The sequence below is a fragment of the Manis pentadactyla genome, chromosome 5 (assembly GCF_030020395.1).
Source record: "Manis pentadactyla isolate mManPen7 chromosome 5, mManPen7.hap1, whole genome shotgun sequence".
In the NCBI taxonomy this organism is placed as follows: domain Eukaryota; kingdom Metazoa; phylum Chordata; class Mammalia; order Pholidota; family Manidae; genus Manis; species Manis pentadactyla.
Window position 1 is genome coordinate 101,645,518 of NC_080023.1, and position 22,769 is coordinate 101,668,286.

General features: G+C 38.9%; 1 protein-coding gene and 1 long non-coding RNA gene across 7 annotated transcripts in view; one reads left to right on the forward strand and one right to left on the reverse strand.

The window, feature by feature from the left end:
* Window positions 1-22,769, forward strand: part of LOC118924102 (uncharacterized) — a 257,912-nt gene that overhangs the window by 127,019 nt on the left and 108,124 nt on the right. For all 4 annotated transcript variants that reach the window (XR_008997836.1, XR_008997835.1, XR_005029456.2 and 1 more), the window contains exon 3: window positions 18,824-18,942. This is a non-coding gene — a long non-coding RNA (uncharacterized LOC118924102). The remainder of the gene's footprint in view (window positions 1-18,823; window positions 18,943-22,769) is intronic.
* Window positions 1-22,769, reverse strand: part of SYNPO2 (synaptopodin 2) — a 167,673-nt gene that overhangs the window by 6,086 nt on the left and 138,818 nt on the right. For 2 of the 3 annotated variants that reach the window (XM_036908601.2, XM_057502573.1), the window contains one exon: window positions 20,483-22,656. The exons of the other annotated variant lie outside the window; for it this stretch is intronic. In XM_036908601.2, coding sequence (XP_036764496.2) covers window positions 20,483-22,656 — 2,174 coding nt within the window. The remainder of the gene's footprint in view (window positions 1-20,482; window positions 22,657-22,769) is intronic. 3 annotated transcript variants of the gene reach the window in all.

The following is a 22,769-nucleotide window of genomic DNA, read 5'->3' on the forward strand; positions in this document are numbered from 1 at the left end:
CTGCCACTGGATGAAAACTTAGCAGGTCCTGTGACGTTCTCCTTCCCTTTAGGAATAGTCCTGTGGTCACCTTAAGGTACCCAAACCAGTTTATTTCAAAATAACATATTAATTGCTTGTAATACAAGCTCCAGTCTCAACTTAGAGTTAACTGTCCTCTCCTTCCGCAGTTGGGGCTGTTTCTGTAGGCTCACCTTTCTGCTGGAAAGGCACTGTGATTGGACTCCCCTCTTTCCTTCCTCTCCTCCCCCAGCTTGTTCACTGTGACTTACCACCCCCCTGGGGTTAAAGTACAAGGATAGAGAAGAAAAAAGAGCAGAAAGAAATGGTTTCTTAATTTGGTAACATCATATTCTGGCTGTTCACTCTCGGAGGAGGCAGGTCCAAAGAAGGAAACTTTGACAGAATCAGTTCCTATCACTGGAGACATCTTGCCTGTAGTCCCATTCATGCCCATTCACCTCTATTCTAGAGGGTGATTTGTGACTCATTCTGCACCCCTAGGAAGCTGTCGCCTTAAGACTTGTAACTACTAGCATCTGTATCACCCTTGAAGGGGCCCCAAGACAACCCCAGGACCTCTCCCTTGCCCCTTTCCTGCTCTGGGTCAGGAGGAACACACATCATTTGCCTTTGGTAGTGAGGCAGCAGATTTCCTTGTTCTTTGACAAAACAGTTTGTCAGCCATCTCTCACCTTCTAGATTTCCTGGCAGGGAGTCAGACTCCAGTCCTCTCTGACCTCCCACCCATCCTCATGTAGACATCTCATATCAAATTCTCTCAGAAGCCACTTTGAAACACTTTTCCCACAAGGCTGGAGGTGACAGGATAGGACCCCCTCTACTCCATCTACGCCAAACACACATGCTGTGATCTCTGGTGCTCCAGAATTCCTCCTTACAAAGTCTTCTCTCCTTGCCATACTCTGACCCCCTTTAATAACCTAGTGCCGAAGGAGAGGTTCGAGAATCATGGAAGTGGTGTCTTACTATTTTCTCTGTAAAGTGTATTTTCATCCAGAATCTGACTTTAATGTGCAGCATTGCTTAGATGTGAGGGCCTTGGGGAAACTTCCACTCTAATATCCTGTTATGTAACATGGTCATTTTCAGTAAAGTATAAAGGTCTTTCTCTTATTTTTCTTTTAAAAATGAAGTATAAACTCAAAATAAAATGGAAAATGTTTTCTCCTAGAATGGAAAATGTTTTCTCCTACTAATTAATTTCAAGAAACTCAAATAGTCTTGAGTTGAAACCTTATAAGTCACCTGGCCTTGCTCTAGAGAAGGAGACTCACTTGTTTTCAGGGCATCTCTGTCAATTCTTAGGCTCTAATTATTGAGCACATCATCCTTACATTAAACCAGAATTGCCTCTAGTAACTGTACACCATTGATCCTGATAACAGAATTCATCTGCTTCCACTTCTGTGCAGCCTTTCCTTCTTATAGTACCAGTTACTTTAACCTTCTTCGAACACTTTCATAATCCTGTAGCTATCCTTCATTTTTCAAACTAAGGAAAAATAATATCTATGGTGTTCCTTCCCTCATGTTTTCTGTATCCTTCTTTCTCCAGTTTGTTAGCCTAATTCAGATATAATATCTTGATCTTTTTAGGTAGATGGGTGTATACATAAACACAAACATCAAAAGCAAACCCATGAAGACATCATTCAGAATGATAGAGCCATGTCGTCTGGCAGATGGCATAATTAATATTGCACGTAGAACATTCAGTCTGTATGTATTTAGAGCAGTATGTCCTGTAAGTGTTCACCACATGACAGTATGTGCTACTCTTTAGCCAGTCTAATATACTGCAAGTGCTGCAAAGATTCCCACTGAACTCATGAATCACATGGTGTTATATATTCCCACCTAAACGCTAAACATGAAGGAGGTATTTTCCCACCTTTGCCTGTAATAATAGCCAACACTAATAGCTCATTTATCATGTGCCAAGCAGCGGGTACTAATTGCTTTACATGGAGTGTTTCATATAATCCTCATAACAATCCTGGGAAGTAGGCAGGATTATTATCCCTATCGTCCAGATGAGGATAGCAAGATTTAGGGTAAGTAACTCCCTTCAGGGTAGAAAGCTAATCAGTGCTGGGGTGGGAGAGTTGAACCCAGGCAAACTCATACCAGAATTCTTGCAATGAAATTGTTTTGAGAAAACATCTTTTTCAAAAAAGCTTCAATCTAAGCAAACTAAATGAAATGAGATCTTAGAAATTTTGAAAAGGGTCACTTAAATTTTGATTAACTCTGAATTAATTAATACTGCTTTCTTGCCATTTATCATGAGAACAAGTAGTTGCCAGTGTATAAAGAATACATTACACTTGGATGCATTCTCTTTCTATGAAGGTAAGATGCATGGGACTCAGCATTAAGGTCAGCAGAAAGGCTCAGTGGACATAAGCCTTTCTCAGCTTGACAAGCCATCTTTTCATGTCAATTAAATGCTGATTTACCCACATAATTTGTTAATGAAGCAGCTTACTTAGGCTTCCTTGTTAAACTGTCTAGTTACCGATTTAACTGGCAGGAAACACCTGACATTTAAAAAGGAAATTTAGTCTGAGGTTTACTTAGGACAATGAAGTGAATTCTAAAACAATGCAAATAAATAAATAGCCCTAGAAGCAAAAGAAGTTTAATGTGATATAGGTTGCGAAGTTCAAACTATTTCATACCATAAATCTTAAAAACTAACAAATTCTCTTGGCTGAAATCCTGCTTGTGTATGTGTTGTAGAGCATCCCCAACTGACAGATGTTATTTCAACTCTTTCAGCTCCTTTCTCTCTTCATCACATGATCAATAGGTATTCATCACAAATACATACTTTATCATAAGCAGATTCCAACAAAAAAAGCAATAGGAATAAATGACATTTCTTTTGCCCATTTACTCATTCGTTAGAATTTCTAAAGAGCAGAGATCCAAGAAAGGGCATATAAAGAAAGTGCCAGGCATTCTCCAGTTTGCCATTTGCTCAGGGCAAAATCTTTGGAGTCATTGTTGACTCCTCCCCACCTCGTATACTCTACACCTGACCTGACAGCACTGACTTTAAAATACATCCAGCCTGTCTATTTCTCGCCACCTCTGCTGGTATCATCTGAGGCTAAAGCATCAGAATCTCTTGCCTGGATTATTGCTATAGTCTCCAAATTAATTTCCCCCATTCCAACCTTGTTCCTTTAGTCTATTCTCAATGTGTCAACCAAAATTATCCTGTTAAAGCGTAAAATCAGATTATGTCACTTAGTCCCCTGATTAAAAGCCTCTCATGTCTTCTTCTTTCAAAAAAGGAAAAGCAAAGTTCTTTCTTCCACCCACAAAGGCCCTGTAAAATCAGCTGGACCCACCCCATCTCTGATTTCATCTGCTCCTGCTCTTCCCTCTCACTTTGACCCAGTCACACTGGCCTTTGGGCTATTCTTTGAACACACCAGGCACACTCAAGCCTCAGGACCTTTATACTTGCTGATCCTCCTGCCTGGAACACAATTCTCCAGACCTCAGCGTAACTCCTATTTCATTTCCTTCAGGCCTTACTAAAGTACCATATGATCTTCATTTGGCTAATCTCTCTTTCTGTCTCAAGATTCCTTATCCCCCTTACTTGCTTTTTATTTCATCCCTTAGGCTTATGCTTATTTAACATTACAAATGTTTTATTTAATTATTTTTGTTCATTAATTTCTATATGATTAATTTTTCTAAACAGGTAGAAAATTTTAATATACAAGCGCATGATTTGCATTTAGGTGAGTGGAAATATGAGGGTTTTAAACTGCTTGATTCCCCAAAGGAGAACAGTCTTAGAAAATTATGCAAGAATCCTAAAGAGAACCAAAAATATATTTGTAAAATTTAAAAATTAAGGCCTAAAAAGAAAAAAGATAATGGAAATTGGGATTAGTTAGAGTTGGAGAAGAGAAAGCTGAAATTCGATTTACCATTTATCGTGAGACTGCCAGCAGGCATAGGAAATGGCAGTTTCTGCTAACTAACCTCTTAGGGGCATCTCCAGCAGTAATGTGTCTTCGATTAAAATTTTCCTGATGGGGGAGGCAGGTCAGTCTTGGAAGAAATTTCTCTATGGAGATATAGCATCCTTTATCTAGATATCTTTAAATGTAGGACCAATCCCTTGAGGTGATTTGGCTACAATCAAGTCTGAAGTTAGGGGACATGGAGAATTTTAAGGTCGTTTTCATTCTAGTCTCTTAATAAAATAGTCTCTATCTCATATTCCCTGGGATCTACCTTCTTCAGATGAATCTTAAATTTTCTTCCACCAAGTGGAGTTTTGGGGAATTTTGTTGTATTCCTCTCATCTAAAAAACAGAGGAGAGTATTATGCTGTAGTATTATTCTGCTTGACAAGAAAAGTGCAGAGAACCAGGACTGAGTCACAGTATTGAATAGAAAAGTAGCCACATAGTAGTAGTTCTGTGAATGGGCTACACACTCTTAGTCATCAAAAGAAGGGATACCATCTTGTAGTTAGAGCTTCTCATCTTGCTCTGCCACTGACTAGTCATCGTAATTCATCTTAGATTAATTTTTAAATTAAATTTTGGTTCTAAAACAAGAGACTTTTAAGAAAGTTTTATTTAATATTTGAAGGAAATCCCTTTGTGAGAAAGGGTAAGGGTAGTAAATGACAATGGAAGCCAGCACGACGTACTGAAAAGAATGTGAACTTGTACATCGTGCCTTTGCCTCTTATTACCCATATGATTTAGCCTCAGCCAGCATTACTTTCTGTGGTGGTAGTAATACTGGTTATGGTTTCAAGACTGTGGATAGAGGAGGGAGAGTGTTTATAAATCGAATGCCACATTGCACAACAAATGGAGATTATTCTTGTTATTGTGAGACCAGTCTGTGAAGTCTTAAAAGGTGTCAGAGACCTGGCAGAACCTTTTGTTCAAGAGGCAACTGCATAGGCAGGCCGCCTGCCCAGGATAAAAATAGGAGGGAGCCTTGCCTTTGAAGTGGCATTAGCACTGCGTGCCTCAGATACTGCCTTGCCAACCCCTGCCCTGCACTCCCTCTCCCCGCAGAACACAGACTGGTTGCAACATTGCCTCTGATTTCATTATCCTGCTAGCTCTGGGTGGGCCAAAATATAGACTTTTTAATCTTTTTCAATATTCTGTTATAAAAGAATAAAAATAACTACAGTCAATTTATGGTCATGAAGACTGGTGCTAAGGAGGAATCCGTGCATACACTCCCAGGGTCCTTTACATCGTAGAAGCAATGACAACAATAACTAAAACATAGAATTTTACTATGTACTAGTGAAACTTTTCTATTAACTTACTTAATCCTCTCAACAACCCTTTAATCCCCACCTTACAATAAAGAAAACTGAGGCATAGAATTTAGGTAATTTATGTAATTTGGTATGTATAAAGAAATTGAAGTATTCAAACCATAGATAATAAAATTTTATCTAAGTAATATGTTTTAAGTCATTAAATTTATTAGTGGGAAGAATTATTACAGCAGCAATTTTTACTCTTTACCTTTATCCTCAAAACAGAAGTACGTCAATAAAAATTATAGCCTATGAAAATACTCCTATTAATATAGGCTGTGTTCTATTTAAATAGCTGGAATTGCCATTTAAATTTTTTGTAATTCTTGAGAAATACTTAAGTATATTTTTATAAAATCTAATTTGTTTGAATGGAAAACTTAAATCATTTAAACACATTTCAAAATACTTCTCAACTTTCCTCACTCCTCAAAAGATTTGAACAGTAAAAAGTCATATGGATTCCCATCTTAGAAAAGAATGAATAGATATCAAAAGTTCAAATTTCATCAGTTTTTATAGAGAAATAAAGTAATTTTCACAATAAACAAAGGATATTGACCCTGTATGAAACAAATGGATTTTTCTTACCTTGTGGGAGGTTTTTGTAGAGAAAAACATCAGTGTCTGGCATATAGTAAGTACTTAATAAAGGAGAATCATCATTAATAGCCTAAAATTAATATACTGTGTATCTTACTAGAACTATAATTGTGATAAATTATAAAACCTACTTAAAATGTGTTTGTGTGAATATACCTTTAGCTATCTATAATATAGCTATAAGAACTAAAAGTTCCTTTCCTAAAATAAATCCAGGCAACCATGTCCTCTCCCCCTCTTTCACAAAAACAAAAACAAAAACAAAAACAATCCATGAATGTGCATTTATCCCTAGAAGAAAAGTGCTATTTGAAGTAAGCCTAATATCCTTTAAGCAAACTCTCTTCTCAAGGAGAATGGCTTTGGCTTTCTCATAGGAAAATTTCATCAGTTCAGATTTTAAGAACAAGAGTTCTTAAGAGAGGTGTGTGTACCATCTAACAACCTTGATCGGGCTGTTTGCATGATAACATTCCCCAAATTCCTCACTGGCATGTTCTTAAGCCATCCTTCTATCACAACGCTGAATTACCTTAAAAAACTGATAAAGCTGGTTAATGGTAATGATGAAGACACATCAGTAACTACACAACACAGGACATTATTTCACAAGGATGCAAAGAATATGTATCTTTTTCACAAGTATGAGAAAAATGACTTATTGGATCTTTGTAACTGTTTTTTTGTCCATTATGTTTCTAAGCTTATGAAACAGCTCCTTTGATTCATTTCCTGGAACTTGCAGAAAATGTTTAACCTACTGTTCTTGGGAAATTTAAGATTTACTGCCTAATCATATTTATGTTTCTTTCATAAAAATGTGGCCCCAGTATGATGTTTAAAATTAGGAATTAAAAAATATAACTCTTCTGCCGGGAAATCAATAACTTGTTTTCTTAAGCACAGGGTCAGAACATTTTTGCTTAATTGCCTTACTACATCTCTCTGATACAAGTAGTAAATTTTATTTAATAATATCTTTCTTGTTTGAGGGAATATCACAATAATCTCATGTTTGTCATTTCACTTAAAGAGGCACAGGAAAACCATAATATAGGTGGAATAAAAACTACTAAAGGAGGAAAAAAATAGATTTAAGCAGAGTATACAATGAGAGTCATGATGATGTGCTTTTTAAATATGAATGGGAAACTTGGAAATATCTTTTTTAAAAGTGTCCCAGGTACATTGCTTCAAAATAGGAAGCACTTATTTTACTAGAAAATATTAATCCCAAGCATATCTGTAATCCCATTAATAGTTCAAGGGGATATCATGAGGTATTAGTTTGCTTGTCTACTTATTAAACTTCTAAAATTAAAGGCCACATGTTTAATTTTGCCCTTGGCATTAGCTGTTCTTACAGCTTTTCTTATTGGCATAGCTTTTGTAATGTGCTCACAAAATGGGAATATGTAATTATCTAGACGTAATATTGCACATTAATACTATAGCAAATTTTGCTATGTGGACCACACATTTATTCAAAGGATCTCATTCCTTATTATTGCCCTGACTCTTCCTCTCTCTCAAGTTCGCCTTCATTTTGATACGATGTTAGATCATTATTGACTATACAATTGCTAAATAATTTTTTCACTTTCAGTATTGACTCAGGCAGATGCATAGATGAATTAATAAAAGCCTTGTGAATAGCTACAAACATTTCATAACCCTCTAAGCCACTCTGGATGTAGAGTCTTAGCCTAAGATAAAAGTTAAATTCTTTTGGCGGTACGAAAATGTCTAGACCCTCATAAATATACATTTGAGATTAAGAGAAGAGATTCTTAAAAACTGTGTGTAACTGAAGCAACTATCCGCTAAAAATAAAACAAAAATGCTATAGTGACAGAAAAAAACATGTTTAGAGCTTATACATTTGTAAAAAGATTCCTAACTTCCACCAATCAAAAAGTTCCTCTCAAATGTGCTTTGATCTGTTTCTTAAACAACATGAGACCCTTTCTGATAGTGGTGGGCACATATTCCAGTTAACTATTGTTTCCCCAGTTCCATCCTTGTTCTTCGTCTTGCCTGTTTCAGTATTGGTAAACTAATACAGATAAGTCCTTTTAAAAATATAATTAGTAAATTCCCAATCACTGACCACCTGAAATCACATGCATAGTAACCTAGGCTAGAGCTTTTGTTTATGTTTTAGCTGGAAGGGAAGTTACCTCCCAATTGTTTCATTTAAAGGGCCTGAAGGAGCTATGGTAGGGGAGAATCTCTTACAGTTTATCATTGTGGATCAGATATTCCCAGGTGAAATGCAACTTTGATGTTATAACTAGTGCTAAATTCCAGTCAATCTAGACCAGTACAATTTTTGCAAGAAATGAAGGCTAGATGAGACAAAATGAAGTCTGACAATGCAGTGCATCCTCAAGATACATTGATAATTAAACATCTACACACCATTCACAAGAAAGGATTTTGACTCTGACAATTGTTGACAGTGCTAGCTCAGATATTACTTAAGTTTCAAAGACAAGATAAAATGACAACAAAGCAGAGGTTGAATAGTGAAAGCAAAGATAAATACTGAACATTCTGCTTTGTAACAGATTGCTGTCTGTATCAATGCACAACACATTTGACATAGTTGTATAAAGTAGAGCATGTGCATTTTAACAACAAAGGATGGAGAGCAAGTTATTCAGGAGAAACAATAAGCAAAGGGCAAGCTCATTTCCCACCTTACTCCAGGGTGCCTAATGGCTGCCCTAGAGCTAGTTCCTCCTGAGTTTCAGAACTCTCCCCATTCTCAGGTACATTCTGTGTGTGTTTCAAGAACAGCCAGGAGGAATTATAAAGCACACTTTACAGACACTGGAACCAAAGCAAATCCTCTAGTCATGGTTTAAAGAAAAATAAATTATTCTCTCATCTCCTAAGCTTTGCTTTTTTTCCCATTAGAAAAGTGATGTACTTAATTTTAAGACATTTTTCCTTCAAATATCCTGGAATTAAAGTTACAAGGAACAAGCAAATCTTGTCTGGTTGGGTTTTAAGCTGGACCCTCCATTTTAAAAGTATTGAACTACATCAAGACTCTCAAAAAAATTTAAAAACCTGAATGGTTTTTAGAAGGTATTTATATATAGATTTATAAAATCTTAGAGATGGCAAGGACTTGAGAGATCCTGCAATCAAGCTTCCAGGAGGGTACAGGAGTTCCTTTTACAACACAACTGATAAACACTGTGGTAGAAAAAGCACAGGTTATGAGATCAGATAAACTTGAATTCAGCTGGTGGGTCTGCCACCTTACAAGCTGGGTTACTTTGGGTAATTTTCTTAACTTCTCTGAGCTTCAGTTTCCCCATCAATTAAAAAAATATATGGATAATTTCCACCTTAAGGTTAGTGTGAGAATTAAATTAAGTACATACTAGAAAGTTCTGAACACATTTTATATGTCCAGCATATATGTTAGTTCCTTCTCCATCTCTTCCCCACAAGTTTTAGAAGTTTTCTTAAGTTAAACTGAAATTTACTGTCTTGGAACTTTTTTTTTTTCACCAAGAAAGACCTTGGCTCTCTCATCCACACCATAATTCCTCAAATAATCACCCCTCCTCTCTCCTTTCAGTCTTTTGTTCTCCCACTGGACAGTGGGTAAACATATACCTTATATCACAAAACTTCTAGACATCCTTTTTGTTTTAGAAATAAATTTAAGTGAGTGTAAGGTCTGAAAACAATACTCTTGTTGGAATCAAAGCTGCTACTCACAGGGTGTACCTGACTGGCTCTGTACACTTATAATATTTAAGAAGCCTCTGATTTTGCATTTTGTCAATTTGCATTTTGTCACCATCCAATCATCTTAATGTTAAGATTAAACAAAAATATTGGGATCTTTCCCTGTTCTCTGTAATTTTAGTTTTGAAAATTTTACAATCTTACTTGTTTTCATTTCAAAAAGCTAATTAGCATTCAGAGTGCTTCAAAATTTTCCTGGAGGCTAGATCCCCAAATAAGAATATTTTAATTACTGCCAAAGAGATCTAAGTTAGTTATTAGTAGGAACATTTTTGATTGGAGATAAGAGGCTCTATTGCCCTACAGCCAAGGGAAGTCATACAATCCCTTTCCTCAGAGATAAGAAAAAGCAGCCAAGGAACTTTGGCCCATTTTCTAGGTGATAAAATTCTATCATTCTATTCCAGAAATATTTAATCTCAGCTTTGGTTAGAAGCCAGGGTCAGATAAAATCTCATCTTGAGACCCTCTTTATTCTTCTATTTAAAAAACAAATAAAAAAGAATGTTCAAAACAAATCATTTGCAATAAGTTTGAAATGGCTGCCCGGGTAGCACTTTCTGAGCCAGAAGAGCAATTGCTGCCATCTTCTGGACCAAGGTGTCAAGATCAACACTTCAGTGCCTGTTCACCATAGTCGAGGCACTGAGAGCTTTTGAAACTAAGAGCAGTTTGCAAGTTTGGCTGCACCTAAGTGGATGAACTGGGAAACTACTTATGGCTTTCAAAAAATGAAGTTGATGTAAGAGTTTTTAGTGTTAGAAAAGTGTTTTTCAAAGTGTGGTTCACAATCCATTCCCATCAGAAACACCATCGGTGTATATTACACGAACAAAGTCCTGGGCCCCACCCAGATATACTAGTCAGAATTTCCAAGGTGGGGCCAGGCGAATCTCAATTTTACCCAGGGAACAAAAGTTGGAAAGCTGTGTGTTTAGAACACTGTGAAAGGATAATTTGCTACAACTAAAGTGCTATATGTAAAGAAAATCGTATCACTTGGTGAATTGAAGTTTAAAATTAAAATCAAAAGTTCTAAGTGATATATTTTGCTTTTTTCTTTATTTCAATAGTACCACCCATTATGAGTTGTAATATTTTGCTGGATATTTCATAATGTAGAATTCAAAATATATTTAGCCCATTTGGGGTTTATATGAAGAATTATAATTGGCACCATCAGATAAGCATTAACAAGTAGTCCAGTGGGCCAGACACCAATTAACTCTTAGTGTATTTAAAAGATAAAACAAAATCCTAATTGCAGATACTGGCATGATAGTAAATTAGCATTTCATTTATGTTAGTCCAGCCTATTCCTTAGTGATTTTAAGCCCAAGAAGATGGTTTTGTGAACATTAATCAATCTGGGATATACTAAGATAAAAAAGATCTCAGGAACATGCAATGCAGGAAAGAGACCTAGTTGCTTTCACTTTTTAAGAAAAAAATGTAATTAAATGGCACTAAAGAAAAGCTGAACTGTATTCAATTGTACTTGAAACAATCTCAAACTGTTTTGATTTTTTTCTCTTGAAGATCAGTCCTGACTTCTGCCTCTGACTCAGAAGGATTCTAGAAGTACACCAGAAAACCCACAAAAATTCCCTGGGTTTGAAAGGCAGCTGGACTTTTAGGTTCCTCATTACATCAGTCACTCATAATCAGAAAACTGTGTTTCATCACTTACTCTGGGCGTGACTGGGAGTTTGCTCTGTTCACACCCAGATTTTGCTCTGTTTTTGGAAACTGATCATGCTTCTCAGGCAAGGGGATTAATTACTGTAAAAAGGCCAGGTTACTGACCCTTTGTCCTGGGAAGGAGGGATATGAACAACTGTCTGCTGTGCCTTCAGAAGTCAGCCAAGTTCTGTCAGAGCCCCAACTGTTGCAGGCCTGAATTGGGGTAGCCTGGGTAATGGGGTTGCCAGGTGCTCCACTTTCTGTGTAGTAGGCCTATTTAAGCTTCAGCTATCCTACTGGAACCTTGCTCAAGATACCAGCTACCCTATTTTGAGAATATATTTAATTTGCAAGCATCACCTCGTTAGAATCCTCTTAACATTGCTAAGTACACCACACTTGTTCTGTTTAATATTGGAACTTTTAATTGAATACAGTCCTTTAGAGTTTGAAAGCTGATGTTTCCATTTTTAAAAATATTGTACCAGTCTTTTTGAATCCTAAGCTCATCTTTGTATACCACTACAACAGTGCTAGTACAAAAGATGAAGAAGAGAATTAAAAAAAGTGACCAAAACAGGCTGAATACAGAGGAGTGTAGACATATAAAGCTCCAGTTAGAAGAAAACAGCAGAGAAGAAACAAAGGTTTCTCAGTGAAAGACTGCTGGGAATAGATTTCTCTTGTTAGTGTGAGACTTATACAAACATTGCTTCCTCTGGGTTAGATCCTTAAACCCGGATTCATATTGACCGAGAAAACAAAAGAACTTGTTTAATTGTTAATATGTGTGTGCTTTCCTCTAAGTTTTTTGAAACAGTAACTTGTTTACTGGGTGCCCTTTGCAATAATGTTAATAGCTAATACATGTTGAATGCTTTCAATGTGCCAGGCACTGTTCTATACACATAATACATACTGATTTAACTAGTCTTCACAGCAGCTTGTTAGGTACACTTATTATTGTCCCCATCTCACAGCTGAGGATACTGAGGCTGAATCATTTGCTGGAAGCTCCCAACTAGCAGGAGGCAGGCCTGGGATTCAATGGCAAGCAATCTGGTTCAAGTCCACACCCTTACCCACTACAAAAGGTGCCTCTGTATGCTTGGTTTTACATGCATTATCTCATTTAATCATAGGTGAATTCCATTTAAGAAATAGTTGCCTTTCACTTCCCCTAAATCAAATCATGGCTTTTTAATTTAAAAATTTGGAGGTAATTTTTTCCACATTATTGTTATTAAAATATGAGGACTTTTTTTTCCTCATCACTATTCTTTTTTTCTTTAATTTAGCTGGTGTAAAGTAGCATGGCTCTAGTAATATATAATGTTAGTTGACTGGAAGTGGCTGGGGAAATAGGTCTAGGGCATTATGAGTATTCGTTCAATGGTAATTAGAAAAATTTGGCTTCCCTCCACCATTTATTGACTGATAAGCAAATAAGCTGATAGATAATAAAACCACAGCCTTCCCCCACCCCTGTACTTGTTCACAGGTATCTACCATTTGGTGCTACCATACTCTAATAAGTCTTCTCAGTATTTCTTACTTTGATTTAGAAGGTTGAAAGTAACTTTGAATTATTTCTGAGACAAGTATAGCTTATTGCCTCTGATGGGCAATTTTCTTTCATCATGACTTGTATTGTAATCAAAGGAGGTAACTTAGCCTTGTGATTGCAGAAGGGCTCTGGAGCTTGGCTGTTAGGTCTTGAGTCTTAGCTCGCCCACTTTAAACAAGTTCCGTAACTTTTCTTTACCTCAATTTTCTCATCTGTAAAGGAGGATGATAATAGTGTCTACTTCATACTTTAATCATTGTGTGATGACTAAAAAAGTTAACATTTATTAAGTATTTATAATGGCACTTTGCATATAGTAAGCCCTCATAATTATTACCTTATTAGTGGCTCTATGATTTTAAATTAAGGCAGTGAAGCTCTGCAAATATAATGAAGGGTTTTTACAATTAACTTAGAAGTTCTCGTCTTCTCTCTTTGAAATTAGTGATGGGAACATTCAAACCCATCTTTGGAATCAATTACACTAGTTTCTCAGGAGGTTTTTTTCTTTTATTGTTTTCAAAATAACAGACATAGTCCAAGAAACAAAGTTACTGGGAAAAAATGCAAGGTGTAAAAATGTCCTTGCTGGGAAGTCTTTGACAGAAATAACCACTGTAAAATCTTCTGTGGAGCACATTTAGGCAGGAAAAGTTGCTGCCTCATGCATGCCCAGGAGGAGTGCTGGCTCAGCCAGGAGAGACTTCAAGGAACTCTGATTCCAGTGACTATTAGATTTTAGATTGTAGTTCGAAACACTGAAAACTTGTGACCCTGTCAGCATTATTCAGTTTAGAATTAGTCTTGTTGAAATGTATTAGTTATTACTGGTTTAGCAGCAAGTTCAGCTGGGTGCTGATTCACTGCTTAAGGAAGTTCCATTCTGACTTATATTACATCAGAATGGCATGAAACCAAGGAGGACACTTCCTTTTATGTAGAGAATTTGATTTTTCTTTACTTTTTAAAGTCATATTCCTCCCTATTCCCAGCCCATGAATATCACCTATTCATCCTGAAGTAAGACAATGAAAGATTTGGGGGAACTCATAAAATATCACTGTCAAATCCATATTTTTTTTACCCTTTAGACAGATGCTTCCTTTTCAGAGACTGGTTTTCACTTCCAACATACTATCATAGCATCTGATTTTATGAACAATCTTATGAAAGTAGTGGGGTCCTACCTAATGACACTCAATGTGGTCAAAGCCATCTATAAAGCATATATAGAATAGGCTCCTGGTGAATAGTTTGGAAAACACACAATTCACAGGTCTCAGAGAGTGGGATTCCAGGGTTTAGTGAGACTGTGGAAACCATGTGGTACTAAAGGGAGAGCCCAGGCTTGGATGTCAGACAAAAGTCTGACCCCAGCCCACTACTTATATAAGCTTAGTGATTGTTGGACAAGTTGTTTAGCCTCTCTGAGCTTCAGATGCCTTCTCTATATAATGGGAATACTAATATGTTCGCTTTCAGGGCAATTCTGAGGAGTGAATGAAATCCCACTGTATTGGTTAAAAGTGCAGTTCCAAACTGAATCCAGGGTCCACTACTTAGCATTGTGTGATCTCGGGCAATTCTCCAGCCTCTTTGTGCCTTAGAATTCCATGTATAATCAATAAACTAGGGATAACGATGGCACCTACCCCATCAGGACTACAGATTAGGAGAGATAATCTATGGTGTTTGCTGTAGGCAAGGGGTGTGGGGTATGAAATAGGTGAAGCAAATCAAAAGGTACAGTTATATAATAAATAAGTCCTAGGGATGTGATGTAGAGCCTGATGACTATAGTTAACATTTCTGTGGTTTTGAAAGTTGCTAAGTAGATCTAAAAAGTTCTCATCACAAAGAAAAAAAACTGTAATCATGTGTGGTGATGGATGCTAACTAGACTTATTGTGGTGCTCATTTCCCAGTGCATACTAATTTAATTATGTTGTATACCTGAAACTAATAAAATGTTATGTGTCAATTACATCTCAATTTTTAAAAAAGAGATCATCTGTGAAAGATACTCAGCACAATTCAGGACCCAAAGTTTCTGCTCAGTTGATATTAGCTATTGTTATAACTTATGAAAAGTATTTAAAACAGTTCCTGGCATAGAGTTGAAACTTAATACGTCAGCCCCCACCCCACCTCCTGCCTTTTCCTCAGGCCTCATGAGATTGTTTGAATGGCTGCCACAGCTTCCATTCCCCACCCATGTCTTCCTGACTTGGACCATAATGCTTGACTTAGGGCCTTTGGGTGGTCCTGAAAACAGATTCGTCCACCAAATAAAGATATCAAAGATTCCCTGACTTCTAAAATGTCTCTTGAAGAACAAAGCACTTTGCTTTTTGATATTTACTTCCAAGAAGAAAAAATGTTCCATTTATTCCTAGTATGTGCATTTCCTTTCAATGTACATCTAATTGCAATCTTTAGTTTGTGGGCTTTGTTTTTTTTTTTTTTCCACGAACAAACCATTAGTAGCAATCAAGGAGCTCAAGATATATGGGCTGTGAAATCAGTATTCTCTGTGGTACATTAGAATATTATTACTTTGAGTATTATTATCATTATCATGTAGAGGAAGGAAGATAAACTGGGAAGTATATCCTTGTGATTATTTTTATTAGGGACCCTAAATGTATATTTCACCAGTCATAAGGCACACATAATCTAGATAAACATGTCAAGAATGGTGTAAATACAGGTCAACATGAGGAGTTTTACATTTAGAACCAAAAAATGAAAATTTGAGAAATTCTATGTATCAATAATAAAAGATACTTAAACTGTAGGACCCTGTAAGAGTCTAATTTTCTTTCTTTATATTTGAGATATATTTTATTAGCTGGCAAACCTCAGATAAAGTCAAGATTTTGATAAATGTCTGAGAGGATTTGGTATTTTTAAATTAAATTTCTCTTTATTTGGTTGCTTCTGAGTAATAAGTTCTGTTTTCCAAGTGCTAATTGGTAATTTAACATACAAAACTACATACCATAGAAACATATTCAGTTTTTAAAATATAAGAAACTGACTCCTCCAGAAGACTATTTTATTGGCCCAATGCTCCATGGCATAGCCTATAATTTTTATACTTTTTAAAAAAAACCATAGAGGGAGAAACAAAGACTGGCCTCTTGTAGCAGTTTTGCCTGTGAGAATTTATTAGCTTGCTTTTGGCCCTCAGCCAACCCTGGTGGGAAATCTAGAGAAGAATTCAATTCTGCTTTTTCCCAGAATACTTGTTGACAAACTTAGTGGCACTGAAGTGCTACATGGTCTTTCTGTCCCCCAGAGTCCAGTGATAAGGGGACATGAGACCAGTGAGGGTCAGTGTTTCCGGAAAATATAATGTTAATTCTTAAAATTTGGATATTTTTCTCATGAACCTTTAACAATTTCTAAAACCAACTCAATAACTCTGGCTTTAGGAGACCCCATAGTTCAAGCACACAGCCCATTGCTTCCCTCTAGAAGCATTTTAAGCTTTTAGCTTTTCAGAAAACAATCACATCTTTTTGATGACTGTGACTTCAAATACCCTTCCTGCCGGGCTGGTTGTGACTCATAAAACAGCACCAGATTTCAGGAACTCACCCTTAGAAGATGGGTGATTGCAGGTTCTTGAATGTGTAACTGGATGAACTAATACACAGCAAGGGGCTTTTGTTTGAAAAATTCAATCCAAATTCAGATGCTAGCAGCCATGTGTCTTTCTGTGCTCTCAAGAGGCTTCCCTGTGAAAACACCAGAGTCCCAGTGCTTGATATGCCTGTCAGCAGCCACATGACCTTCAAAGCTCTTTAACTGAGTAACTGTAAATAGGACAACAGTCTCACATATGTGAGTCCACCCCCTTTAAAACAAGATCATTAATTTTGACATCTCAGGTGTGACTCTTGCTGCCAGGCTACAATTTAGGCTGTGTGATAATATTCACTTCCCATACATAGGCCACTTCTTGAAAGAGGCTGGCACTATCTTTCTAGAAGAGTTTGAGAACCCTGGCTTACTCTACAGAATGATTTGTGACTCAGATCGGTGTTCCTATATTTAAGATGAGTTGCTTCTTGTGAAGATTAAATGAGAATCATTAACAATCATAATAAATGTATTTTGAAGTAAAAACTTTTATGTGCCCCAGAACAACAGCCCAAATGTGTCTGATAAAACATATTCCTAAAAACGTAGGCTTTCTATTGTCAGAATAGTCAAAATGCAGACACAGTGTGATTTTTCCTCTCTCAAAACAGACTGTGTTTATTACTGAAATATTAGAAATAAGATGATAAATGTTCTCAGCCTACAGTGGCAACATTCAGATTTCCCAATCTTACCAGTTCTGTGATTTAATCTACCCTCCTGAAAATCTGGGAGGAACATGCTGTACTTACGTTTACACAGCACTTTTCTTCCTAGAATATCTAGTGTTGTGCAGACTCACTATGATAGAGCATTCCAGGAAGAAAGGTTTGAGACATTATTAGGAGGAAACTCATGGAAAGACATTTGCATGAGGTCCTGTGGTATGTCAGTGACTATGACTATACTGTATTTTATATCCCAGTGCCTGTAAACCATGCAGTGGATTCCTTGGGATAATGTACATAAGCCACCTAACATAACATTGGCATTTGGTATATGATTGTTGCTATTGTGCTCATAATGAAAACTTGACTCCACAGGTGCTCTGCTTAGAAATTAAGCTACAAAGGACAAGGGACAAGTCAGGGTGCTAAAAACTAAACAAAAACTGCCTCCCCATACTCCACAAGTAGCCAACGAGCCAAACACTGCCACCACAATAAAGCCAGCAGCACCTGGACAAAAAGGGTGCCCCATAGGAGGGAAGCTGAGGCCATGAGTTCTAAGTCTCCCTCCCACCTGCCACGCTGACATGATTTCCATTAACTCCAGTCTGAAAGATGGCACATACAGCTTATTCTACATGCAAGGTCTAGGGGCCTCCCTGGCTGGAGAGAAGAGGCAAATGAAACTTCTCTTACTCCAGGGAGCTGGTTTAGTCCTTCTCCATCCCACTTCCCGACCCCTCTGACTGAGGTTATACTCTGTCATGGATACAGTTTTGGAGGATTCCCACCCTTTTTCCATACTGTGGGACCATATGGTTCAGGATGAGACCCGTACGATCAGATCTCAGTCGAAGCTGTGGATGCTTTGACTACATGCCTGGCATATTTCTTAGAAGCTCTGGGGGAACCCCATGACAGTCCCAGTCACATTAGATGTCTCTCTAGTCATCAACTACAAATAGTGGCTCTGCTGAGATCACCACCTGTTCAACAGGAAATGGACCCCAAACACTTCTCATTCCTACATACCACAAATCACTGGACAACTGGGAATACTTGTGGGTCTTTACCATCCTAGGCTACTTTTGAACCGATGATCTCAACTGGGTGACCTTGTGTTCCATTATCTTTCCTCTAATTCATACCATTAAAAGCTATGCTAAGAATGCCAAGTTACAAAAATGACCTCCTTTCCTGCTTCACCTTAAGAAGGCTTTTTTGGTTGTTCTATTAGGAAAGAACGCAAAATGCACAGTATTCAACAGACTTCCTTCGCAGAGAACAAGTAATACAAACAATAGTGTTATATAATGGATAGATTGCTCTTTCCTTTATCCTGTATTACTCTTCCTAATTGATTTCCCAAAAAGGCAAATAAGAGGCTGAGCTACATCCTGCAGCTGTAACCTCTAGGTAAATTGCCACCAAAGGCAATGGAAGATTTTCCAGAGAGAAAACAAAATTGGCCTCATTGTTCTGTAGCTGACTTAATTCTCCTCTGTGTGTGTTATGTCTTCGAAATACCTACAGCTTGCAGTTCTGCATTGTACAGAGAAATGGATATGCTCACAAAAAGGAAATTCAGATGTTTGGGGAGCAATAGAAGAGAAATATCAGAGAAATGACTTATATCACAACAGCTCGCACAGGTAAGAGTTTTAAAAAAAAACATATACTGAACAGTTAAAGAAGAAAGTAATATTTTAATAGAATAGTGAAAAATGCAGCAGATTGACAGTGACAGCAAAAGAAGAACAGGAATACAGATATTTTCAGAGGATTACAATGGTACCATGTACCCTTCAATCAGGCAAGTTTTTATGAGTACTGTGTACTGAGTAGATGGTTTTCCTTGAAACTGTCAAAAATGCTTTGTGTTTCTCTACATTATTTCATGTTGAATATTTTCCATGGTTGGTCAGACATGGACTTAAAATAGATATGAGAAAGGTCTCCAGGTTTACTGTCAGTATCATTATTAAGTTCATTGCCAGCTGGATGACAGCATGATGTGCAAGCGATCCAGATTTACAAGGTAACCTTGCCTGAATCCTCCTGGTCCATCAAAGAAAAATAATAAAGTGAAGGTGCAAGAACAGAATTGCAAGGAACAATGGGAGAAGCAGTCATCAGAAAGCAAAACGAGCACAAGAAAGAAATCTGTGAGGTCACTCAGAAATGATGCTAATAACTGTGTGTTCTCACCCTATGGCCTCCACACAAATTGGCTTCCTCGTGCTTCACAATCAGCCCCTGTAGTCAGTAACCCTTCATGCCCTGACCACATGGTTTCCCAAGGGAAAACAACACCGTCCTGTGTGCCTTTACCTGCAGCCTGCTCACCTTTTTATATGTTACTTCATTATTCTGTACTCTACCACTTGATTCAGCTGAAGAAAACAAACCTAGGGTTTTGTGGGCAACTGGAGATGTACTCGGTTTCTTAGGTGGCTGGGGAGGGAGGATGGGAATCAATCTGTAAGGATAATTATCCTTCTTTAGCAGTGAGTTAATATATATAAAACATCTGGCAAGGAACCTAATAAGTGCTCAGTAATTATTAATACCCTCTTTCTTACCCACCTGACTGAACTATGTACATTCCAACAATCCCCAGGGTACCTTCTCCACAGTATCAAACAGGTGGCTGAGGTTGACAGACCAGAGCTGATCCCTGTTCTTGATAAATTTCTTACTGCTTTACAGTAGTAATAGAGATAAAGCACTATTAAAAAGGAAATCTCAATCAATATATGTTATCTTTTCACTACATTTGAACCTTTTCGCCAGAGGAGCACAGCTGTTATATTACATAAAGACTGTGTCCTAATGTTTGATGCCACTGACTTTGACAGTCAGTGTCTTTTCTGTGGCTAAAGCATAAATCCTATGTATCCCGCTTACTTAATATAATGGCACATGTCTGTTTTGGGGTGCTCCTAGATTTTTTAAGTAAGTGTGCAAAGAAGATAAATATGTTTTAAGTCAATCTGAGTTAGATTTTTGACTCATGAAAAATTTTATGCTCCTTGGACCCAGATTGGGAGGTGACATCTGATATTAAGTAAGTTGAGGACTTGCTAGGCATTCTCGGGGACTCAAGTAACACTGCAAACAATTTGTTTCAAGCAAAGTGGACACGCAGCCTCAGCTATAGGATTACTCTTCCACAATAGATGGTTTCCACACCTGAACAGTGACACCACTTTTCTTGGCTGAGAACTTCGGCCGTGGTGCCACGAAATAGGATGTCGATGCTGATTCTTGCTTTGGAGAGCTGGGAATGCCCACAGGCACTGGGGATGCACTGACCGGTGAGGTGGCCTCTGTGAAGAAGGAAGGCTGAGAGCTATAGGCTGGTACTGAGTACACAGAGGAGGCCTGCACATTCATGGGTGAGCTGGCATTCACGGGCCGGGGAGGAAGGGCATGTTTCATGGCCAGCACTGAATTAACCTTGATGGATGATTTTTGGGGGAGGCCATCCTTTGCATCTGGCGGTTGGAAAGTAAACAAGGCTGCATTTAGCTGATATGGTTGGTGCTTCATGACATCTAAAGCGTTGAGGGGTTTCTTGCCCTTTTTCTTGCTCGTTTTGGATGCCTGTGGGGCTGATGGCTGAGACTTGACAGCAGCCAGTGGGTAGGAGGGGGAGTGGATAGGATTGTAGGCCACAGGAGGAGGTGCTCGGATGTTGGAGGAGTACTTCCAACTGGCCGGTAGAGAGGGAGTGGGAGACTGAGCACGAGCAGCGTGTGCCTGCACTGTGTCTGAATCTACCACGTACTTCTCCATCCTCGACTGCCTTTTAGCAAAGAGCTGGGCTCCCCTCCCACTCATTCCGGGAAGCTCACCAGATGGTCCCACCGCAGGAGCATGAGCAGCAGGCACTGTTGGAGTGGGGGCTGTTGCCTTTGGAGTGTAGTTCTGACTGGCTACTGCTGCTTGCGGTCCTTTGAAGGGACCAGCCAGGTTCAAAGCACTCACTGGCCGGGCAGGAGGGTAAGAGGGCTGGGCTATTTTGATGGAGGAGACAATGGTGCTCTGTGATGGGTTGGATGTGGGGAAAGCAAGAGGTTGGGTTGGAACCACTCCTGGTGACCAGACTGGAGAAACTGGAGTCACTGGCTGGGAGGACGAGGACTTGACTGCAGGTTTTGGAGCAACAGGAGGTGGCATCTTTTGTTTTGCAGAGGAGCTTTGCATGAAATTACAAGCCTCTGCTCCTAAACTGAGGTAGTCTTCTTCAGGTCCAGAATCACCTCCAGCACCCCGCTTGCCTTCTGAAGTTTGAAGAAGTGACAAGAGTTCAGGATTGGGGCTTACTTTCGGTTCTTTAAAGGTGAACATGGGTTTTGTCGTGCTTCTCCTTTTGGCCTCCTGCAGTATTCCTGTTCTTTTTGCTGGCACAGCGATCCTTTCATCCCGGGAAGCTATTCGCTCAGATGAATCATAAAAAGCTGGCTGGGACCACGGGGCAGGCTGCGGCCACGGAGGAGGCTGTGCTGGGCCAGCTATCGGACTGGATACTGCCCTGGAGAAGCCTTCAGGCGGAGGTGTGACTGCAGAATAAGGTGGAGGTGCAGGAAAGTCAGCGATGGGACTCGTCATGTTTCGGGTCGGGGAGAAGGGGGCTGCTGTCTGGTTCACAGACCCCAGGAAGGGTTTGGCTGTTCTGTTCATAGGGATCATCCTCTGGGCCTCTGCTGTCTCGGACACCCCACTGAGGCCATTCTGTTGGGGCACGTGGCCAAGACCATGGCTCACCTGGATGTAGCTTTTGCTCACAGAGCTCTGCACTCTGATGGAGTCTTCCTCTTTCCTCTGGTAGGAAGTCATGGTTCTCAGGCCATCTGTCTGGGCAGTGTCTGGTTCTCTGCTTGGCATCCCACCCATCCTCTCCTCCTCTTTTTGTGCCGTGATCTGATCCATTCTCTCCCTCCTCTTGGCAAACATAAGGGCTCCCTTGCCCGTGGTGTCTGGCAGCATCTCCATCTTGTCCCCTCTGTCCAGTTTCTTTTCAATGTCCACTAGTCCAGAGTCCCAGTCAAAGTTCACAACCTGTGTGTTGTCACCTTCAGACAATAACTCTTCATCCACCTCTGACTCACTCGTGCCCAGAAATACTACTTCACATGTGTCCTCTTTGTCACCTTCTTCCTCCTCGTCCACCTCTCGCTCAAGCTCACCGGTACCGTAGCTGACTAGGGTGTATTTCCTGGCCCGCCTGCGACGCTTCTTAAACATCAACACCCCCTTGGAGTTGGGGTTGGGGGCATCTGTTAGAAGGAGAGCAATGCTTTTGCATTTAGATTTTGCTTCTTTCACCTGCTTTTCTGATAGGCTTTCACTCCTCCTGAGCCCTAGGGAAAGTAAAAGTTATATTGAGTTGGAGAGTTCAAGGAAGACTCCATAGCAACCCAGAAACCAACTCTCCTGGGGGAAAGTGAATACGGAAAAAACATCCTTACAATTA